This window comes from Hemitrygon akajei, chromosome 8, assembly GCF_048418815.1.
Source record: "Hemitrygon akajei chromosome 8, sHemAka1.3, whole genome shotgun sequence".
Lineage (NCBI taxonomy): Eukaryota > Metazoa > Chordata > Chondrichthyes > Myliobatiformes > Dasyatidae > Hemitrygon > Hemitrygon akajei.
The window spans coordinates 459,553-478,909 of NC_133131.1; the positions used below are offsets into that span (position 1 = coordinate 459,553).

Here is a 19,357-nt window from a genome sequence, read left to right on the forward strand (position 1 = left end):
CATACCTCTGCCCACCAACACTATCCATATCCTTTGTAGTCTTCTTTGTTTCAGAACTTTTGTGTCATCAGTAAACTCGGTAATCAAACTTTTGTTAAAAGTACAAAGTTGAAATCCCACCACACCACTCAGTATATCTTGTCAACCAGAGAAAAACAATTGATGTGAACTAAATTTATTTATTTACCCAGGAACACTGCAGGACATTTTAAACAGATTCTCAAACTTCTCTCCACTATCAGTTCAAATGTCAACACCAACTCCGCATAAACAACCAATTCTTTCCTCAATGTCTGCAAAAAAAAAGCGACCATCAGGATAAACAGCAAAACAGATCTTAATTTAGGTTCTTTTATTTTAAGTTTAATATTAATCCATGCTGTGTTTCAGTAAGAAGGATACATATCTGTATCGGTGGCTCCAGTCAGATATATCCAGTAGTACAAATTAGCTTCAAGTTACACATACTGAACAGAGAGAGAAACAAGGGGGCAGTGGGACGGGGGAGAGAAAGAGGAGGAACGGGTCAGAAAAAAAAATTGTTTTAACAAAGCATGCAGGCTTCAACAGCAGCTCAAACACGACCTGCTCTGCCAGGATGGACAAAAAAATAACAGCAAAGGACTACCCATGGATTGTAACTGGTACCTGCTAGCTTCAGGGTTAAAAACACTGAAAGAAAACACAGTGCACATCACGCTCAAAGACTTTCGGAGCTAGCTACTCAACTGCTCACAAAGAACACAGTTTTATTTGCTTAGGTAGTGGGTGTGCATGTACACTTTGAGGAGGAAAGCAAACCAAGAGCATGCAATCACAAAGGTGGTTAAGACTGTTTGGTGCATTGTAAATACCTAATTTCTTTACCGCCCACCCCCCACCCCAAATGGACCAAAGATTTTTGCAGCATTCACAGGAGCTGGGCTCAGAACAATCACTGTGATTCATGTCTGACCACCAATTCACTGCTCAGATTGCCACGGGTAAAAAGGTGCAGGCATGAATTAGTCACAAAACTGGATTTAGTAGAATCGAACAGTTTATTCAAAAAGATTTTCAAAGGATTGTGATATCTAGTCAAAGACAGCAGGTCCCAGTTAAGCATCCACAGAGAGCCAGCATTGCCTTTAGATTTTTTAAACAAGTAAAAAATAAAAATAAAAAAACAAAAATAATCCTCGGAACCCAAATGGGCACATAGCTAATTCTGAGGTCCAGTACCAACATCAAATTTACTGGTTCTCAGCTTGGACTGGGACTATAGGGATGGCAGGAGAGGGGCAGACAGGGTCTTCTCATTTGCCATGTCTTCTCACTGATTGTCGTCATCAACATCTTGCACCACATCTTTACTTGGTTCTTCCCCTGTGCAAGAGAACAAAGTGATAATAAAGGTAATTGGTTTACAATCTAACAGCACACAGGAACAGCAGCTACAAATCACAGCTCTCAGGGATACATGCAGCTTTCTAGAGATTAGCTGGTGCATTCCAGCTACTGAAGCAATGGGCAGTGTGCCCCAAACCATCCCGTATCTACTGTATGCCACTACTTTTCAGTTCAGTCCAGTCTCAACTCTACTTAACTTCAAGTACACACTCAACAGGTGATCAGACAACTGATGAATCCTCCCCTACCTCCACTGTTTTTATCATGATCAAAGCCTAATGGAAGATGCAGGATCTAATCACAGAGTAACAAGTTACTCTGCACATGCTACAGGGAGTATATCTGACATTTTCTCCACTTGTTAGAAGAGCATGGAAACAGGCCTGATCAAAATCACCAACTATAAACTAAGTGCCTGAATGTCCATTCGGGTTTATTAGTGGTTACAGCAGAGGAATGGAGAGATCAGATGACTGGTATTATGCTCAAGTCCAGACAAAGTGAACACCTGGCGAACACTACACTACCAACTGTTGGGTACAACAGATCAAAGCTTCTGACTACAAAGGTCTCAAAACATTAGTACATAAATGTTCAACATACTCACACTTTAGCAGGCTTACTTTAGATTGCACGTCTGTTAAGATAACATGGGGAGCAATTTCATTTAATTACTTGCGCATGCTACAATAACTCAGATGGGCACAAAGCAGGCCACCTTCCAAAGATGGAATCACTACCTTCAGGAATCATTTTCTACGACTTAGTGGCCAGAAGTACAATTTTGATTATTCTAGGTAAAAAAAATTTACATATGATTATGTAACAGGAACAGCAATTCCTCAGTGAAGAATTTAGTCAATCTGAAAAGGTTCAGTAGCCAACTCTAAACCCCAACACATTTTAAACACTGTTAGGATTCCTAACTTTTAAGAGGAAACTGGTTCAACTCTCTCCATGGGGTGACATCACTATATCTAGAATTTATGCATAATTTCTATCATTAATAACCAATGATAGTGAGAAAACTACTGTTGCTAGAACTACCAAACTATTTACCATTGTTTCTGGGTTAGTTGAAAACTGCAAACTCTGGCATGCACCAATGCCACTTAAATTTTGAGTCTAATTATCAGTTAACTCCACACCTACTCTCCCACACTCCCAAAAAAAATCTACTGAATTATAGCAGGTATGGTATCATTTTGTATTAAGTTCAGGGGAAGATTTCCGTGTGAATGGCAAGTTCCTGGTTTAACTTCAGTGTAAATATACTACATGGCTTTAATGAATAACACAAATTAAGAAGAGGATTCTGCTACTGTTTTGAGCTGAGACACTTCATCAGGACTGGAAAGGAAGGCAGCAGAGTACAAACTAGCAGGCATTGCTCCCCCAGTCTGCATCTGGCCACATCGTGGCAGTAGAAGGAGCCACGGGCAGACCTGTGGTAGGGATCGGGAGATCCTGAGTGCTGTGGTGGACAAAGTGAAGGTGCTCGAAGCAATCCCCTTATCTGTGTCAGGTCTCAATGTAGAAGAGCCACACCAAAAGCAATGGATGCAATAAAACACTGGCAGGTGAAAGCATCACTTCAACTGGAAGGATTATTTTGGGTCCTGAATGGTGATGAGGGAGGTGCCGGGGCAAATATAGCACTTAGCACAGTTGCAGAGATAAGTGAGAGGGTAAAGTGGACAAGGGAATCCTGGAGAAAACTATCCTTGCAGAAATAGGTGAAACCACATCACGCCTGAGCAGACCCACAAGTTGAAATGCAGCTTTGCCTAGTATGTTTCAACTCTATTAGAGCAACTGATTCAGGTCCAACTGTGAACAACTACACAAAAGTTAACACAATGATGTCGCAGAAAGGAAAACCATAATCCAATTTTGACTTTCCTTGTTTGCCTATAAAGATTTTAGGAACTCAACTGGGGTTACAGCATAGAGTAAGTATCCATTTGATTAATAAACTCATCACAAAGATATTAGCATAAAGCTCATGTTTCTGGGAGTGCTTTTGTAATACTTAATAGTCATTAGATGATCAGTACTATTGGCAGCAAGGTACACAAAACCCTGCACAGAATTAGGGGTGGGGGGTGTTGTTTTGGGCCCTGAATTTTGTTTGGTTGCAATTTTTGTCAAGCTACTAGTTTTACTTTCTTCTGAATCTTTATGCCACCAGAACTGAAGACAGCATTTTCCTCTGTTCCAGACATGGCCATATCATTTGAAATAGCTGCCAGGACGGAGAACATCAGCATTAGGAAGCATCTGATCTTCACTGGCCAACTCCACGAGTTACTGAGAGCGCCAGCACAACCAAACACCTAGGTTCAACTCTCTAATGTTCCTGGGATAATTACATCTCACAGCTTTGAAATTTATAGCAAGAAAAGAATCACAAAATGGTCCTGAATCAGCATTAGTTAACAACTTACTGCTTACAAGCCAAAAGCCCCACATTATGCATCATTAGAATTTAGTTTGAAAAAGGGACTGACATCTTGGGATATGCAAGAACTGCTTGGCATTTTAGAGCGACTTACAAATTACAGATTACAGGGGAGTGAATGGTTCATATCCTTTAGGAATCTATTCAGGAAGGAGAAAAGTAAAACAGAAGAAAATGAATATAGAATAAAAGGAAGATTTAACAATGCTACAACAAAGGACACAAGTAATAGAATAAAATCACTTGAAATGCAAGATGAATTATACTAGGCAGCCTAGTTATTTTGTAGTGCCAATCCCAAATGTAATTATTCACTCAGCAACCAAGCTGACATTCAACACCATGAAGGTTACATTCAGCATACTTCCCGATAGAAATGGTTTTCACAATATTAAATCGAAGAACAAAGAGTAAGAGCACTAAGAAATTCAGCAATGCCTAGTACTTCACAGTAGCATTAAACCCACCCACGTTGTACATGAAATTCATAACTGGAGCTCAATTTACAGCATATCAGTTTTAGATTTGGAAAATAAGAGGACTAATCAAAGTGCAGTGAAAGATGCCCCAACTGACAAGTTCTTCTGAGAATTTTTGGCCTTTAACCCAGTTTTTGTGTGTCACAATTACTGGTGCCTTTTAGAGCTGCAGCCAACTATGGAAAGATCAACCTGCCATTGATAGGACAGAATTCATCAAATGCTTCCCAAATTGCCACTCAGCAAATGGCAATGTATGGTTAAAACTTAAGTGCTCACTTTCCTTACTTGCTTGAATGTTGAGAACCCTTGGAACAGGATAGACAAAGCAGAGTCAATTCATGTTGTTTCCTTGGACTTTCCAAAGATCTTTGACAAGATGACTAAACAAGACAAGGGCCCATGGTGTTATGGAAAGAAACCAGAAGGCAGAGTAGGTAGGAATAAAGGGAATGGTTGGCTGCCGGTGACTGACTGTGTCCCATAGGGGTTGATGTTGGGATTGCTTCTTTTCGCATTTTATGTCAGTGATCTGGATAATGGGATTGCTGGCTTTGTGGCCAAGTTTGACGATTCAAAGATATGTGGAGAGGCAGGGAGCTTTGAGGAAGCAGGAAGCCTGCAGGTCTTGGACAGATTAGGAGAATGGGGAAAGAAGAGGTCAATGGAATACTGCATAGGCTAGTGCATGGTCACGCACTTTGGTAGAAGGAACAAAGATGTAGTTACTTTCTGAACAAGGAGAAGATATGGAAACAAGAGTAAAGAGATTTGGGAGTCCTCATGCATGATTCCCCAAAGATTAACTTGCAGGTGGTAAGAAAGGCAACTACTTCGTTAAGATTCATTTTGAGAGGATTAGAATATGAAAGGATGTAATTCCGAGGCTTTATAAAGTGCTGGTCAGACTGCACTTGAGAGTATCGAGATAAGTTCTAGCCCCTTTTTCTAAAAGAAAGGACGTGCTATCATTGAAGAGGGGCCAGAGGAGGTTCTCAAGAATTATTCTGGGAACAAAAAGGGTTAAGTATGAGAAGCATGAGGAACGTTTGATGGATCTGGATCTGTACTCATTGGAAACACGAGGAAATCTGCAGATGCTGGAAACTCAAGCGACATACACAAAACGCTGGTGGAACGCAACAGGCCAGGCAGCATCTATAGGAAAAAGTACAGTTGACGCTTCGAGTCGAGACCCTTCGTCAGGACTAACTTTCAAATCTCTTACTATCTTTTCTTTCAGTTAGTCCTGACGAAGGGCCTTGGCCCGAAACATCGACTGTACTTCTTCCTATAGATGCTGCCTGGCCTGCTGTACTCATTGGAGCTTAGAAGATTGGTGGTGGGGGAAGAGGAGAAAAAGAATCTCATTACACCAACTAAATACTGAAAGGTCTAGAGTGGATGTGGAGAGGATGTTTCCAATAGTAGGAGTTCAGAGGTCAGAGACTCAGAATAGAAGGACATCCCTTTAAAACAGATGAAGAGGAATTTCTTTAGTCAGAGAGTGGTGAATCTTCGGAATTCATTGCCAGACAGTGATGGTGGTCAAATTATTAGGTGTATTTAAAGCTGAGTTTGACTTAGTCAAAGGTTATAGGGGAAAAAGCAGGATAATGGGGCTGAAAAGGAAATCTGTCATGATCGAATGACAGAGCAGACATAATAGGACAAATGGGCAATTTTGCTCTCAAGTCTTAAAGCATTTATGTCCATAACATGACTGTAAATGAAGTGGCTACTTAAAAAGACCCAGAAGGCCTTCATAAAACTAAAACCTCAATGTACCAATTTGAACAAAACCAGTGGAGATAATCTTATTAGGTTATTTCCAGTTGACAGAAGACCGGCAATGCTGACTTGACTTGCAAGTCAAATAGGATAAACTGTCCCAAAGGATGTTTCCAAAACACCAGTCACCTTAGAAGAAACCCATTTAATTTTTTTATCCCTGTAGTAATCTGGATGAAAGTAAGCTTCTCCATGATCTTTACTGCATGACACATGCAAGGAGATATAAAATAGTTGTACTGTGATCTCACTATTTAGTTCAACCACAACCACTCCTCTTTGGGTTTCAAAGAAACAAAGGTAAAGAACAAGGCATAGAGGAAAATGATCTGATTCTACACAAGGAAATAAGATCCTGCAAATCAATAACTTTGGCCATTTACATACCATCTCCCTGCATGTCTGAAGTCCATAGTGTCAAGTTGTCACGTAACAACTGCATAATGAGTGTAGAGTCCTTGTAGCTTTCTTCACTCAAGGTATCCAGTTCTGCGATTGCATCATCAAATGCCGCCTTTGCCAATCTGCAAGGTGAAAGTTTGTTCTATCAGTCAAATGAGGATGTGACTGTCCAGATTGGTACTTAGCATCTCAGCCTATAGCTTTCGGTGGAATGATTCAGCAGCTGGAGGAGCTGCTCTAAAGGAGCAAACTCTCAGAACCTGCATAATTTAAATGAACACACTGTTTTGGCAGCACTGCAAGGGGAAAGAATGTCAACTGGAAGTCCATCGAAAATGTACCAGGAAACTTTTATCCATTTGAAGCATAAAGGGCAGCGAGACATCAGTTTAATGTTACACACCAAGGTTACAGTAATCCCTCAGATTGGCAGTCTAGGGTGGAGATAGATCAATTAATTTACAGATAAGAGTGCAGAACAGGCCCTTCCAGCCCAGTGAGCCGCGTCACCCAGCAATACCCCCGATTTAACCCTAGCCTTATCACAGGTCAATTTACAATATACCCATTAACCAGTACGTCTTTGGACAATGGGAGGGAACTTTGGCACCCAGAGGAAACCCACACACTTACAAGCTTCTTACAGAGGACGTCAGCACTGAACTCCTAAATCCCACACTGCCAGCTGTGTAGAGTCATACTGAAATAGCACACACACAAGGTACTATTCAGACAAGGCACCAGAGTACTCCTGGGACCCTTAATAAAGACCAAAGCCTTCAAAACAAACTAACAAAAAATAATTCTGACATACAAAAACAGCTATGGCAACATTTGCAATTCTATATTCCATACATACCTGCAGGCACGGTCAGGGGAATTGAGGATTTCATAATAGAATACAGAGAAATTCAAAGCAAGCCCTAAGCGGATGGGGTGCGTTGGCGGAAGTTCTGTCATTGCAATATCACTAGCCGCCTTGTAAGCGACCAAGCTGTTCTCTGCCGCTTCCTTCCTGTCATTCCCTGTTGCAAACTCTGCCAGATACCTGTGGTAATCACCTTTCCTGCAATAAGAACAATGAACAATCAGTAATCCCAGGCAACATCACTGCAATGAAAATTTAAAACCAGTTTCATTAAAACAGATCAACACAAAAATTACCTGCTTTTGAAAACTGTCAGTAATTAAATGATTCCCACATTACCTCCTTCCTTTACATTATGTCCCACATCTTCCAATAGAATCAACTACAATGAGACTAGATTAACATTTATTGTTTAACAAAACCAAGCAGGAACAAGTCAGTAGGTTCATCAAGCCCACTCCAACTTTCACAGCTTGTCTGCCTCAGGCCTTTGCATTTCCTGCAGTTCCTCAACCTTTCAAATATTTATCCATCACCTCAAATACCTCCACAATCCTCTTGGGTACAGGGTTCTCGACCATCAACACCTTCCACTTTAAATGTCTTGCCTCCGACTTTGCAACGAGGTTTCTTTGTTGGAGTCTTCCACTACTGGAAATATCTCAACATCTACCGTCATACCCACTTCTACTCCCAACCCTGGCCTGGGGTTCAGCTATCCATATGATCACCCATCAATTATCTGTACTTTAAAGAATACAGATCCACACTATACAGTTTTTAATTATCCATGATGAACAAATGCCTTGGAGCAGCTATTAGTCCACAGTAAATCTTTTCTGGACTGCCTCCAATATTAGGGCTACAGTGCACAGTACTCTACGTGCAACTTGACACCCTGTAAATATGAAACAATATTTATAAACCAGCTACCTTGAAAAGGGCCAATAAGCCATTTACCTTTGTAGCCAGCTACAGTTGTCTATCCTTTTTTGATTCCTGAAAAAAACCTAGATCCCTTTGTACTCCATTTTTAGATTTCTCGAGCCAGAAGTTTGCCTCTTGATTTTTCTCACCCGTGTAGGACCTCATACTTACCCCACATTAAACTCCATTTAATAACAGATCACCTAACTCAATTATCTACATCCTGTGGCAGCAAAAGTAATCACAGCATACCAACCTTTGCTCCACAAACTTGGTTGGCATTCTGCTACTTTTCAAGTGATTAATATTTCTGGTAAATGATTGAAGGCCAAGAATGGATCCTTGGGATGCTCCACTAATTACTGCTTGAGATAAGGCCCATTTATTTTGACCCAGTTTTCAATCCACTTCCACCAATATTGTGAGTTCTTACCTAATGCAAAAGCCTCTTGTGGAATGTTGTCTGAACATCAGTTTAAAGCCTTATTTTAATTGGTAATAGCAGCTTTTTACCCTGCTTGACCCAGCCAGATGCAGTTTAATAGGACAAAGCAGTCAGTCAGACATTGCTGCCTCTGACATACTTGCAGATACCCACATTGAGGCACACTGAAAGAAATCACTGGATAATTGTACTGATATTTTCAATGGCCCCAAGTCCAATGATGAGTCCACACCTTACGTCCTAAGATCACGATCACGAGGAAGCAGCTATCTACTGGACTAGATCACTAAGGCAACATTATCATTTCTCAACTCTCAGATGAACCCCTCATAAACAGTGCTATTTCATAATGAAGCTGCAAGCTACAGGGCAATACATACATTCCAGTTGATTTAAACTGTCCATTGCTCCTATAGAGAGCCAGTAATCAGCAAATGCCAGTATAATTGTGTAACACTTTTGTGCAATTAGTTCTTATACACTTCCCCGAAATGCCTGGTACGTACATTTTATAGTAGAAAACCTTTGACTCCCCAGTGTTGGCAGCAGGAATGAGGTGTTTATCCAGTACATCCAGAATGTCATTACAAATTGATTTCAGCTCATTCTCAACCTGAAACAATAAAAAGCACTTTAAACACTCTAGAGCCTATATAAGTCACCATTACATATTGACAAGATCAATGCAAATTTCACTAGATAAATTTGTGCTTATGCTAACATTGACAACCAGAGCTTACCAATGAGCCATGGAATGCAAGTCATTTAAGTGAAAATGTCTCAATGCATTCAGCTATCAGAAGATAGGTTAACTGAATTGCTATGCTTCACAGCAGTTTACAACAAAAAGTCACAGATGACAATGTGTATCCATGCAATATGGCTTTTGGGTTTGGAGCTGTTAATTGGACATTTGTGCTTGAGATACATTTAACGTGTTCCTAGATAGAAGCAAATTTATACTGATTTCTAAGGCAAAGTGCATCACTGAGGCATTAAACACCACATACAAAATATTGAACTGAACAATAGCACCAGAAACATGTTCAAGTGCAACACTAATTGAATGGAAGTATCAAAGGGATACAATGCACCTCAAAGAGCGACAAGTTAGATTCTAACTGATCCAAAACACCACAGTATTTGCTTTGCAAAGAATTAGGATGTTTCCAACTACCCTCCTAAAAGGAAACAAGTGAAAAGATTTCTGAACTTGAGCAGGATGACCAAACCATTTCTGCCTTGCTCCAAATCGACTTTCACTGATGTAATTAAACCTCAGCCAAGAGTGACTACTATTCCGATTAGATCAGCAAGTGAAACCGATGACAAAAGGAACATGGGAATAATCTGCAATGGCTCACTTCCACGCAGTACATGCAGTCATCCACTGAATGTTAGCTTGGACCACGTTCTGTATTACCCTGCCATGTTATGCTCTGTAAAATCATCCTATAAAAACTGCAGGAAACTGCAAAAAAAATTGTGAAACGTAGATCTTCAGAAGTTTCACAACTTAAGGGGGAAGGAAATGAAAACACTGGAACAGCTCCTGCAATTTGCCCACTTAAAAATAGAACATTCCTACCAGCACTTAAAATTTAGCCACATTACTCTCACATACTAAGATCTCAAATGGGAATTATCTCAGAGCAGCAGATCACCATGTACAGAGGCAGGAATTTGGCACTAGACAAAATATGTCATACTATACCTACATTACACAACCACTGTGAATTATGAACTAAATGGATTTCTAAAACTGAGATTTTCCACATAATTTGAACTGAAGTCTATATGCTAATCATCAACCAGAACAGAATGCTGGAATTAATTAATACCTTGGTAGCCCTTGAATCATCCAGCTAGTTTCCACCATTCTTAGCAGAAAGTTCATTGCAAAGCAAGATTTGAATCTTGGTTGGAACAGAATTGATAAAATAGTAAAACAGTTTTATTGTAAGATTAAGTTCCTGACAATGCAAATCACTCATCTGCAGCAGAGAATACACCTAAACCCAGCACTGCTCCCTATGGCTGGAAGGGTATTTAAAAATAAAAGGACCTCCTTACTATTCAATCAAGGCTGAGCTTTATCTGCAGAGTTGTTAATAGGACTGAACCTTTTAAAAACCAGAATTTTGCCATTTCTAGTCTTGTGGTAGAAGGGCAGAGCAGGAATGGTTGAGCCAAGGCACTAACCTGATCAACTCTTAAGTCACAGAGCATCATTTATACCAAATACGCAGAACAAAGGTTATATACATGTACCTACTCCCAGTGTGGATCATAATTCTAGGTATGAAAGGGTTAGTCTCTTGCTCTTGTTTTCCTTTTAAAATGCTTAAATCTTGAGAATATTTTCAAGACTGTCATCAACTGCTCTGACCAAATAGCTCTCTAACTGGACCAATCCCCTGCAATCAAATCTGGCAGGAACCCTATCACCTTACCTGGCAACTTTGCATTTTCTCCAAAGATCATTTAATCGGATGATGAAAGTAACACTGAACAGAATTTTAATAAGATACTTAATACAATACACAAAACAAAATCCAAGCCCAATGCAAAGCACTGAGGTTCAGAAATCAGTGTTGTAAGCAACCAAATCACTGTCTGCTGACACCTATAAATTGGTAAGGCTCACCGTCTGTCTGTATTCACGGATCATTTTTATCTTTTCCTCTCCACCCTTATTCTCTTCCTTCTGCTCAATACTGCTGATTATCCTCCAGGACGCTCTCCGTGCTCCAATAACATTTTTGTAGGCCACAGACAGTAAATTCCTTTCCTCAACCGTCAACTCCACATCCATACCAGCTACTTTCTTCATCGATTCCACCATTTCTGTTGAAGAAGGAAATGTGTTTATTGGCATAGAAACAATGATTGACCAATGTAAAGCCATAATTGTAGCCTTGTAAGTTTCTCATTTCATTATTTGATGCAAAATTAATCTTTATAGAGCAAGAACCTCAAGTTTTACTCTCCTAGTAGATCTACCAATCACTTTTGCACTAATACTCCACATGCAAGTTGCCAAGTTTAGCGTTTAGCACTAAGTTAACTTTGATGTCATACAACCACTTTGGGTGGATGTATTTTTGCTTTACACCTTAAAACTGCTAGTTTGTTTAATTTAACTAAGCACTACAAATGCTTCCATTAATCTTCATCTGGGAACGTACAAACTGAATTAGCTGGAACAAAAAATATAATCAAGATAAGACAAGTTTGCCACATTCCCTACTAATCTGAATACATACAAAAATTGGAAGCAATTTTAAAAACACACAAAATATTGGAGGCAGGTCAGGTAGCATCTATGGGGAGGAATAAAGTTAACATTCAGGCCAAGACCCTTCACCAGAACTGGGAAGGAATGGGGCAGAAACCAAAGTAAAGTGGTGGTGGAGTTAAGGAGTACAAACTACCAGGTGTTGGCCGAGATGGATGGTGGAATGATGCAAAAAGCTGGAAGGCAATAAGTGGACAAGGTGAAGAGCTGAAGGAATCTAAAAGACTGTAGAACATGGAAGGGGCTTTTACTAGTTTTTTTTTCCCATTATGATTGCTTCTTACAGCAAAGAATTCTCAGTATTAAACTTATGTAATTTTCCTACAGTTTATTAGTTCCAGATCAGACAGGTATCTGTACAATTTGCTCTCCATTAGATGTCAAGAAACCCATCATTTGTCAAGCACTAAAAGCAATTTTTGCTTCAGCACAGAACAGCATCAATATTAAACCATAAAGAAACAAAGCACCTGCTTCAAATGTCCCAAATCTCTGTATAGAACACACTTAGTTGTAGAGCACAAAAACAAGACCTTTGTACCACACCTATTGCAACCATTATCACTTGTCTGCATTAAGTCCATATCCCTCTATGCCATGCTCATTCAAGTACCTATCCAGCTGCCTTGTAAATACTGTTACTGTTCCTGCCTCCACAACCACACAGTAGGCTTATTCAGAAAGTCAGAAGGCATGGGATCCAGGGAAGTTTGGCCAGGTGGATTCAGAATTAGCTTGTATGCAGAAAGCAGAGGGTCATGGTGGCAGGAGTACATTCGGATTGGAGGGTTGTGACTAGTGGTGTCCCACAAGGATCGGTTCTGGGACCTCTACTTTTCGTGATTTTTATTAACGACCTGGATGTGGGGGTAGAAGGGTGGGTTGGCAAGTTTGCAGACGACACAAAGGTTGGTGGTGTTGTAGATAGTGTCGAGGATTGTCGAAGATTGCAGAGAGACATTGATGGGATGCAGAAGTGGGCTGAGAAGTGGCAGATGGAGTTCAACCTGGAGAAGTGTGAGGTGGTACACTTTGGAAGGACAAACTCCAAGGCAGAGTACAAAGTAAATGGCAGGATACTTGGAGGAGCAGAGGGATCTGGGGGTACACGTCCGCAGATCCCTGAAAGTTGCCTCACAGGTAGATAGGGTAGTTAAGAAAGCTTATGGGGTGTTAGCTTTCAAAAGTCGAGGGATAGAATTTAAGAGCCGTGAGGTAATGATGCAGCTCTATAAAACTCTAGTTAGGCCACACTTGGAGTACTGTGTCCAGTTCTGGTCGCCTCACTATAGGAAGGATGTGGAAGCATTAAAAAGGGTACAGAGGAGATTTACTAGGATGCTGCCTGGCTTAAGAGAGTATGGATTATGATAAGAGATTAAGGGAGCTAGGGCTTTACTCTTTGGAGAGGAGGAGGATGAGAGGAGACATGATAGAGGTGTACAAGATATTAAGAGGAATAGACAGAGTGGACAGCCAGCACCTCTTTCCCAGGGCACCACTGCTCAATACAAGAGGACATGGCTTTAAGGTGAGGGGTGAAAAGTTCAAGGGGGATATTAGAGGAAGGTTTTTTACTCAGAGAGTGGTTGGTGTGTGGAATGCACTGCCTGAGTCAATGGTGGAGGCAGATACACTAGTGAAGTTTAAGAGACTACTAGACAAATATATGGAGGAATTTAAGGTGGGGGGTTATATGTGAGGCAGGGTGCTGTACTATTCTATGCAACCTCTGTTAGCAGTCAACTCCCGATAACAACCATTGTGTGAAAAATTTGCCCCTTAGATCCCCTTCAAGCCTCTTCCCTCTCACCTGAAACCCATGCCCTCTATTGTTAGGCACCATGGGAACTAGACATTGCATAATTGTACTTAACACAATCTCATACATACTTCCATTTAAAACTATGTAGTACAAGATTTGCACACATCTGCAAATAACTTCAAAAACAATTAGTGGCTGATTGACAGCCAAATGCAGAAACTCAGCAAATACAAATCACTCACAAATGTTAAACATGTCACCTAGAAACACATTACACTAGCGACGTTACCTGAAATAGAAAACTATTAGACAAATTGATCTATGCCCTGGCACCCACAATTAGGAGTGCATGTCTACTTATAGCAGGAGCTCCTGAGACAAGCAAGAACCACTACAAAACTTTCAATTGTGTACACCCAGTAGGATTCACAGGCCAGCCACAACTGTTAAAGATAATGATTCAAGATAATTAATGACAAGATGCAAAGGCGTATCTCACCCAACAACTTATTACACAACAGCAAATTCTCAATCCAACTGCAAGCAAATATCAGATTTAAAAAGGCTATTAGCACAGAACTAGACAACAGGGTGACCCATTGGGGCACCCTTTGAGAGAAAGGTAGTGCAGTCTGATGTGACCAGAATGAACATTAACTTTTCCTGAATGCTATTGGTATTGCTTTGCTTTGGAAATTGAAAAAGAAAAACCATTTTATTGACAAAGAAAGACATGTAGCAAGGCAAATATAGCTCCTCCTGGTTTAACAAAGGACACTTCTGATGCCAACATTTCTGGTTGATCTGCCACCCTTGTGCCTCTCGTTGTCATTCTGGAGACGGGCACGCCTCTCCTCTGTCTCTTCTCCTCTCATCTTTTTTGTCCTGACTCTTTGATCCTGGAGTCGAGTGGCCCTGACCTCATCTGATTCTTGTTCTCTCCCTCTCCTTGTCACTTCCCGACGACGTTTGGCATCATCTCGTGACCATAATGTCCCCCCCTCTTCCCACTTGGCATAACTAGGCTGACCAATTTTTTTTTACCCTAATACTGGATGGAAGATACGAAGCAGTAATACCAAAGGAAGCTGATTATTCTTGATGATGTGGTTGGCACTCCCCCCTAATTGGACGTGATATCGTCACTGCTGTCTTTTGACTGCAGCAAAGGGTTTTATGGGTGTCTCGAGGTACGTCGTTACGGGATGTTATGTCATGCTTAAATTTAGAAGGATATCCGATGTTCAGTTTTTGAATCCAGTCAAGACTTTTATACATTGTGGGGACTATTTTTGAGATATTTTCAAAACCTTTGATTTGTTGTAAAAGTACAGATGGTGGGTAATAATATTTTATTATATGATAAGGGGGTCCCCTCCTTTTTTCTTGCTTTTCCTAACAGTTCTGACTTCCGTAGTGGGTTTAGATTTTTCCCCGTATAACAATATTATATTTCAATATTACAATTTAATCCAATTTTTATGAATACAGGATTTTGTGATCGTAGCTGTATTTTTAATACAATGTATTTGGTACTCTTTTTTTAAAAACTTGTATTATCTTCTTGTACTCTGTATTCTTATATGCAGAAACTAATAAAAATATTGAAAGAGAAGTACGTCATTACAATAAGATTTAATGATCCCTTATTGATGGGTGGCAGTTAGATCTGTCCCAATGCTGCACATGCTGATGGTGATCAGCAGTACATGACCACTCGAAATAGAGCTGCCTTGCCCTTTTGCTGACACCTTTTGGTGTCGCTGCTGAGGCTGGCCATGCGCATGCGTCGTGGTGCCGCATCCAGTTTCCATGATGGCGTATCGGCTCTTGGGAGAAAGGCAGCCTGTTGATTTTGGTGAATGAACAATTTTATATATGAATATATAACCCTGAACTTTGCCTGCATTCTGTAAGTTAGCGCAATTTAAGTCGATGTAGCCAAAAATAGTGCCACTGTAATGCACCGTTTGCGCTAAGTGGAGGTCACAAACAGACAGAGCATGAGAGTTTTGGTAGTATATAGATAGAGACCTGCATTAGTCATTTTGTTTTCCTGGTAGTTTGTAACATAGTCTGGTGGTCACCAGCTATTTGTAAGGACAGGCATAAATTTGCTTTCTACCTTGTTAAATTCTTCAGATCTGCTCATACTCAATTGCCCTAAAGATGGCGTATGAGAGTCACTGTAAGTGAAGTCCTGAGAGATTTACGAAGAGTTAGACCAGGATACAGACTCAAATAATGACATTTTCATATCAAAAAGCATTTAAGAGGGAAACAAGCAGAGATAGTTTCAAGCACACCCTTCTTAGTGACAATAGATTTGGCAGGGGCTGCTGGAATTAGCCTGGTCCAGTAACCATAGATCAATGTTCAGATAGTATATCGTGCAGCCACTATGTACCAGTAGTGAAGAGAATGAAATTTAGAATGATGGATTGCTATACTAACTGAGCAAGTTGATCCTGATTGACCCTTATAAGTATTTGGAGCTACACTCATCCAGTTTAGATCACTCCCAACAATGTTGACTTTTCTTGCAGATGGTGGAAACTTTTGAGTGTGATAGGACAAACATTAAGCTTCTGAACTATTCTTTCCACTAGTGGGGAATTTGGTCCTGTCAATGACTATTCAACAAAATTAACAATGGGGAACTTGCAAGGACATTCAATGTAAAAGAAGCATTGCTAAAGGAACTCTGTTGGAGATAGGGCAATGGCATCAACAGGTTCAATAAACTGATTAGAAAGGCTGGCTCTGTTATAGGAATCAAACTGGACATTCTGGAGGATATGGGAAAACAAAGGACCCTTAAGAAAATCCTGGTAGTTCTGGACAATGTTTCTCACCCTCTGCGTGCCACCATAATGAGTCAACCTACAGCTGGGGAAGTGATGACCCCCTCCTGTTAGTTTGAGGTATTTTTTAAAAATTCCTTTCTACTTTTCTTCTAATATTTATATGTCTGTACACTTGTAATACTCCACTGCCTTGCTGATACTGTGTCTCAGGTTTTTTTCCTCCCAATGACTTTCCTACATTGGCACAACCTGACTAACCCTGAATGTTGGTACTGCACATAATGACCTTTAGTAATCTGATGTCATGTAGCAAAGATTTTAAAGATTTGTCAGCATTCCAGCATTTTCCTCCCTTGTCTCCTATAGTATACTGGGATACATCACCAGTTTTTGGGGGTTACATCTGCCTTTATGTCTATTAAGCCATTTAATACATCCTACTTTTTAATGTTTGGAATATCACTGCCTTTCTCCCTGAAATCTGTATTTCTCATAAATGAATCCCTTAACAATATTCACTTAAACCTTGCTCGCTTCCTCCGGCTGCACCCATTGATTGTGTTTTAATCTATCTCTAATGGGCCCTACGCTCTCCCTGGCTACTTTTTCTTTTAATATAGTTGGGATTTTCAAGCAGTAATACTTCATGGTCTGTCTTTGTTCTCCAATTTCATCTGATATAGAACTTCCTCTCTCCCCTTGCCTGTGGTCAGTATCCATCACTTGCCTTATAATCTCTTTATCAAAGCCTTAATATCCTTCAACTTCCAGAGTTTGAGGCTTGTTGCCTTTACCTTTCCTTCATTCATTTTCTTCCCCACTCCTCCCCCAGAGTAGGCAGGAGCGCTGGCATCCTAATACATTACTGCAGTTTAATTGTGTGCTCAACAAATAATATTCCAAAGTTTAATATTTGCACACCAACTTGAACTACCAAATGGTGATAATTGGGATCAGTATAGATGATGATGATGGACTGAGTGTAATGGGCTTTAGAAGCAGTTTCTGTACTCCATGTCTACCATTAAGATGCAAGGTCAGTCAAGGTAAGAAAATTCAAGCAATAACATCAGTCACATAGACAGGCGAGGTCCATATATGAACTGTTAGAAGTCAATCCCATTTTCCTGAAAACATAAGTACCAATAACTAGGATGCTACACAAAGGTGACAGCCAATAGACCAGCTGCAACTGGACGAAGATGAACGGAATTGTCAATGTGGTATCATTTAATCAGATCATAGAAGGCATAAGACATGCATTCTGGTAACAGGGTAACTTCTAATGGACCCTGGAGCAAAAAGAATATGAAACTTCAGAGGCCCCAAGATTAAGTTGCAAGAACTGGCTCGAGCGCAAAATCTGAAACAGATCAGAATATAATGTGTAAGGTGTGAGTATTTCAGTGTTACAGTAATTAAACAATTTCAATAAAAACCAGTGGCATGGGCTGAATTTGCACTTAAATTGCAAACAGGTGGGAATGTGCCTCAGATTCACTCAACATTATTACTGACAAATTACACTGCCGCAGCTAGATCTATCCCTTGTTGGTTTATAACTTCTGGACTGGGTCTGCCAACTATGAACTACAAGACCTGGCCAGCTCAGTCAACGGCAGTGCTGCCAAGCCACCCTTCCCACCTTACCCAGATTGCTAAGGTTCTGGAGTTCAACTCCAGTAGTTTGTACAATCTCCACATAAATTTGGGAATGTGAAAGCTACTGTCCCCATTCAGAATGCTGTAAGTTAAGCTATCTTTTCAGATCTCAGCTATACCTGTCTAGACAACTCTATTCCAAGAATCAATGTGCAATACCTGCAGTACAGTTAAATTACATGTCAAAGGCAAAACGTGTGACAATCGTATTGTAACAAGCTGAATAGAACATATACCCACACCCTTATGTTCCACAGAAACAAAATGTGACTGATTCAGAACCACCCACTGTCTATGCATGCCCCGCCCAGTGACAATGCACTACAAACTCTCCAATAATTAGAAAGATTCTCTGCATCCACTTTATCGAATATTAGAGGACGCAAGTTTTCAATGAGATTCCCTCCCCCCTCATTCTTCCAAACACCAGCAAGTACAGGCCCACATCCATCAAATGCCTTTAACTCTATAAATATAATGCTAGTTTCATCTAGTTCTTAACTTCCTGTGATTTAAAACTGAAAATCAAAGCTGACTGAAGATATGAATTAAGAGGTGCCAGGGAATCAGGTACAAAAATACAAATTTAAAAATGGTAACCGAGTCTACCAACCCATGAATAAAGCCATCTTGCTTGAAATATCCACCATCTCACTGAACTGGAATTCCATGTACTGGCTGTCCTCCTGCACCGTATCTAAATATACACTCACACACTAATGTATATTAATAAGGTGATAACATTCAGGCTGAATACAAGAGCCAAACCCAAACTGCAATACTAATCGAAAGTACCAATCGGTCAAGTCTTTAAAGAACTGTAACCTTAAAAAACTACAGCACTTGACCCAGGAACATATCGTTGAAGTAAAACCATTGGGTCATTTATCAATTACTTAAATTTGCGCTGCCAGACAAATCTTTCCTCTCAATATCCACCCAAAAGTACAAACATTATGAACTGCCGCGTAATTATGTGGAGTCAAAACTTGAATTTTCTTTTTTCATGGCCTAAAGCTAGAAAATAGACTCACCGGCTGAGAACAAATGCAGTTCCAAACTT

At 40.2% G+C, this 19,357-nt stretch overlaps 1 protein-coding gene across 3 annotated transcripts in view; it reads right to left on the reverse strand.

Moving 5' to 3' along the window:
* Window positions 1–337: 337 nt before the first annotated feature.
* ywhae1 (tyrosine 3-monooxygenase/tryptophan 5-monooxygenase activation protein, epsilon polypeptide 1) overlaps window positions 338–19,357 on the reverse strand; it is a 36,864-nt gene continuing 17,844 nt past the window's right edge. The window contains exons 2-8 of one of the 3 annotated variants that reach the window (XR_012099859.1): window positions 11,410–11,609; window positions 9,269–9,375; window positions 7,382–7,588; window positions 6,508–6,644; window positions 3,945–3,990; window positions 2,130–2,182; window positions 338–1,365 (exon numbers count right to left, since the gene is read on the reverse strand). Coding sequence is in view for 2 of the 3 variants with exons in the window: in XM_073052996.1 (XP_072909097.1) it covers window positions 1,313–1,365; window positions 6,508–6,644; window positions 7,382–7,588; window positions 9,269–9,375; window positions 11,410–11,609 (704 nt within the window). In the remaining variant the exon portion in view is untranslated. The remainder of the gene's footprint in view (window positions 1,366–2,129; window positions 2,183–3,944; window positions 3,991–6,507; window positions 6,645–7,381; window positions 7,589–9,268; window positions 9,376–11,409; window positions 11,610–19,357) is intronic. The other 2 variants (XM_073052997.1, XM_073052996.1) reach the window with 2 other exon arrangements.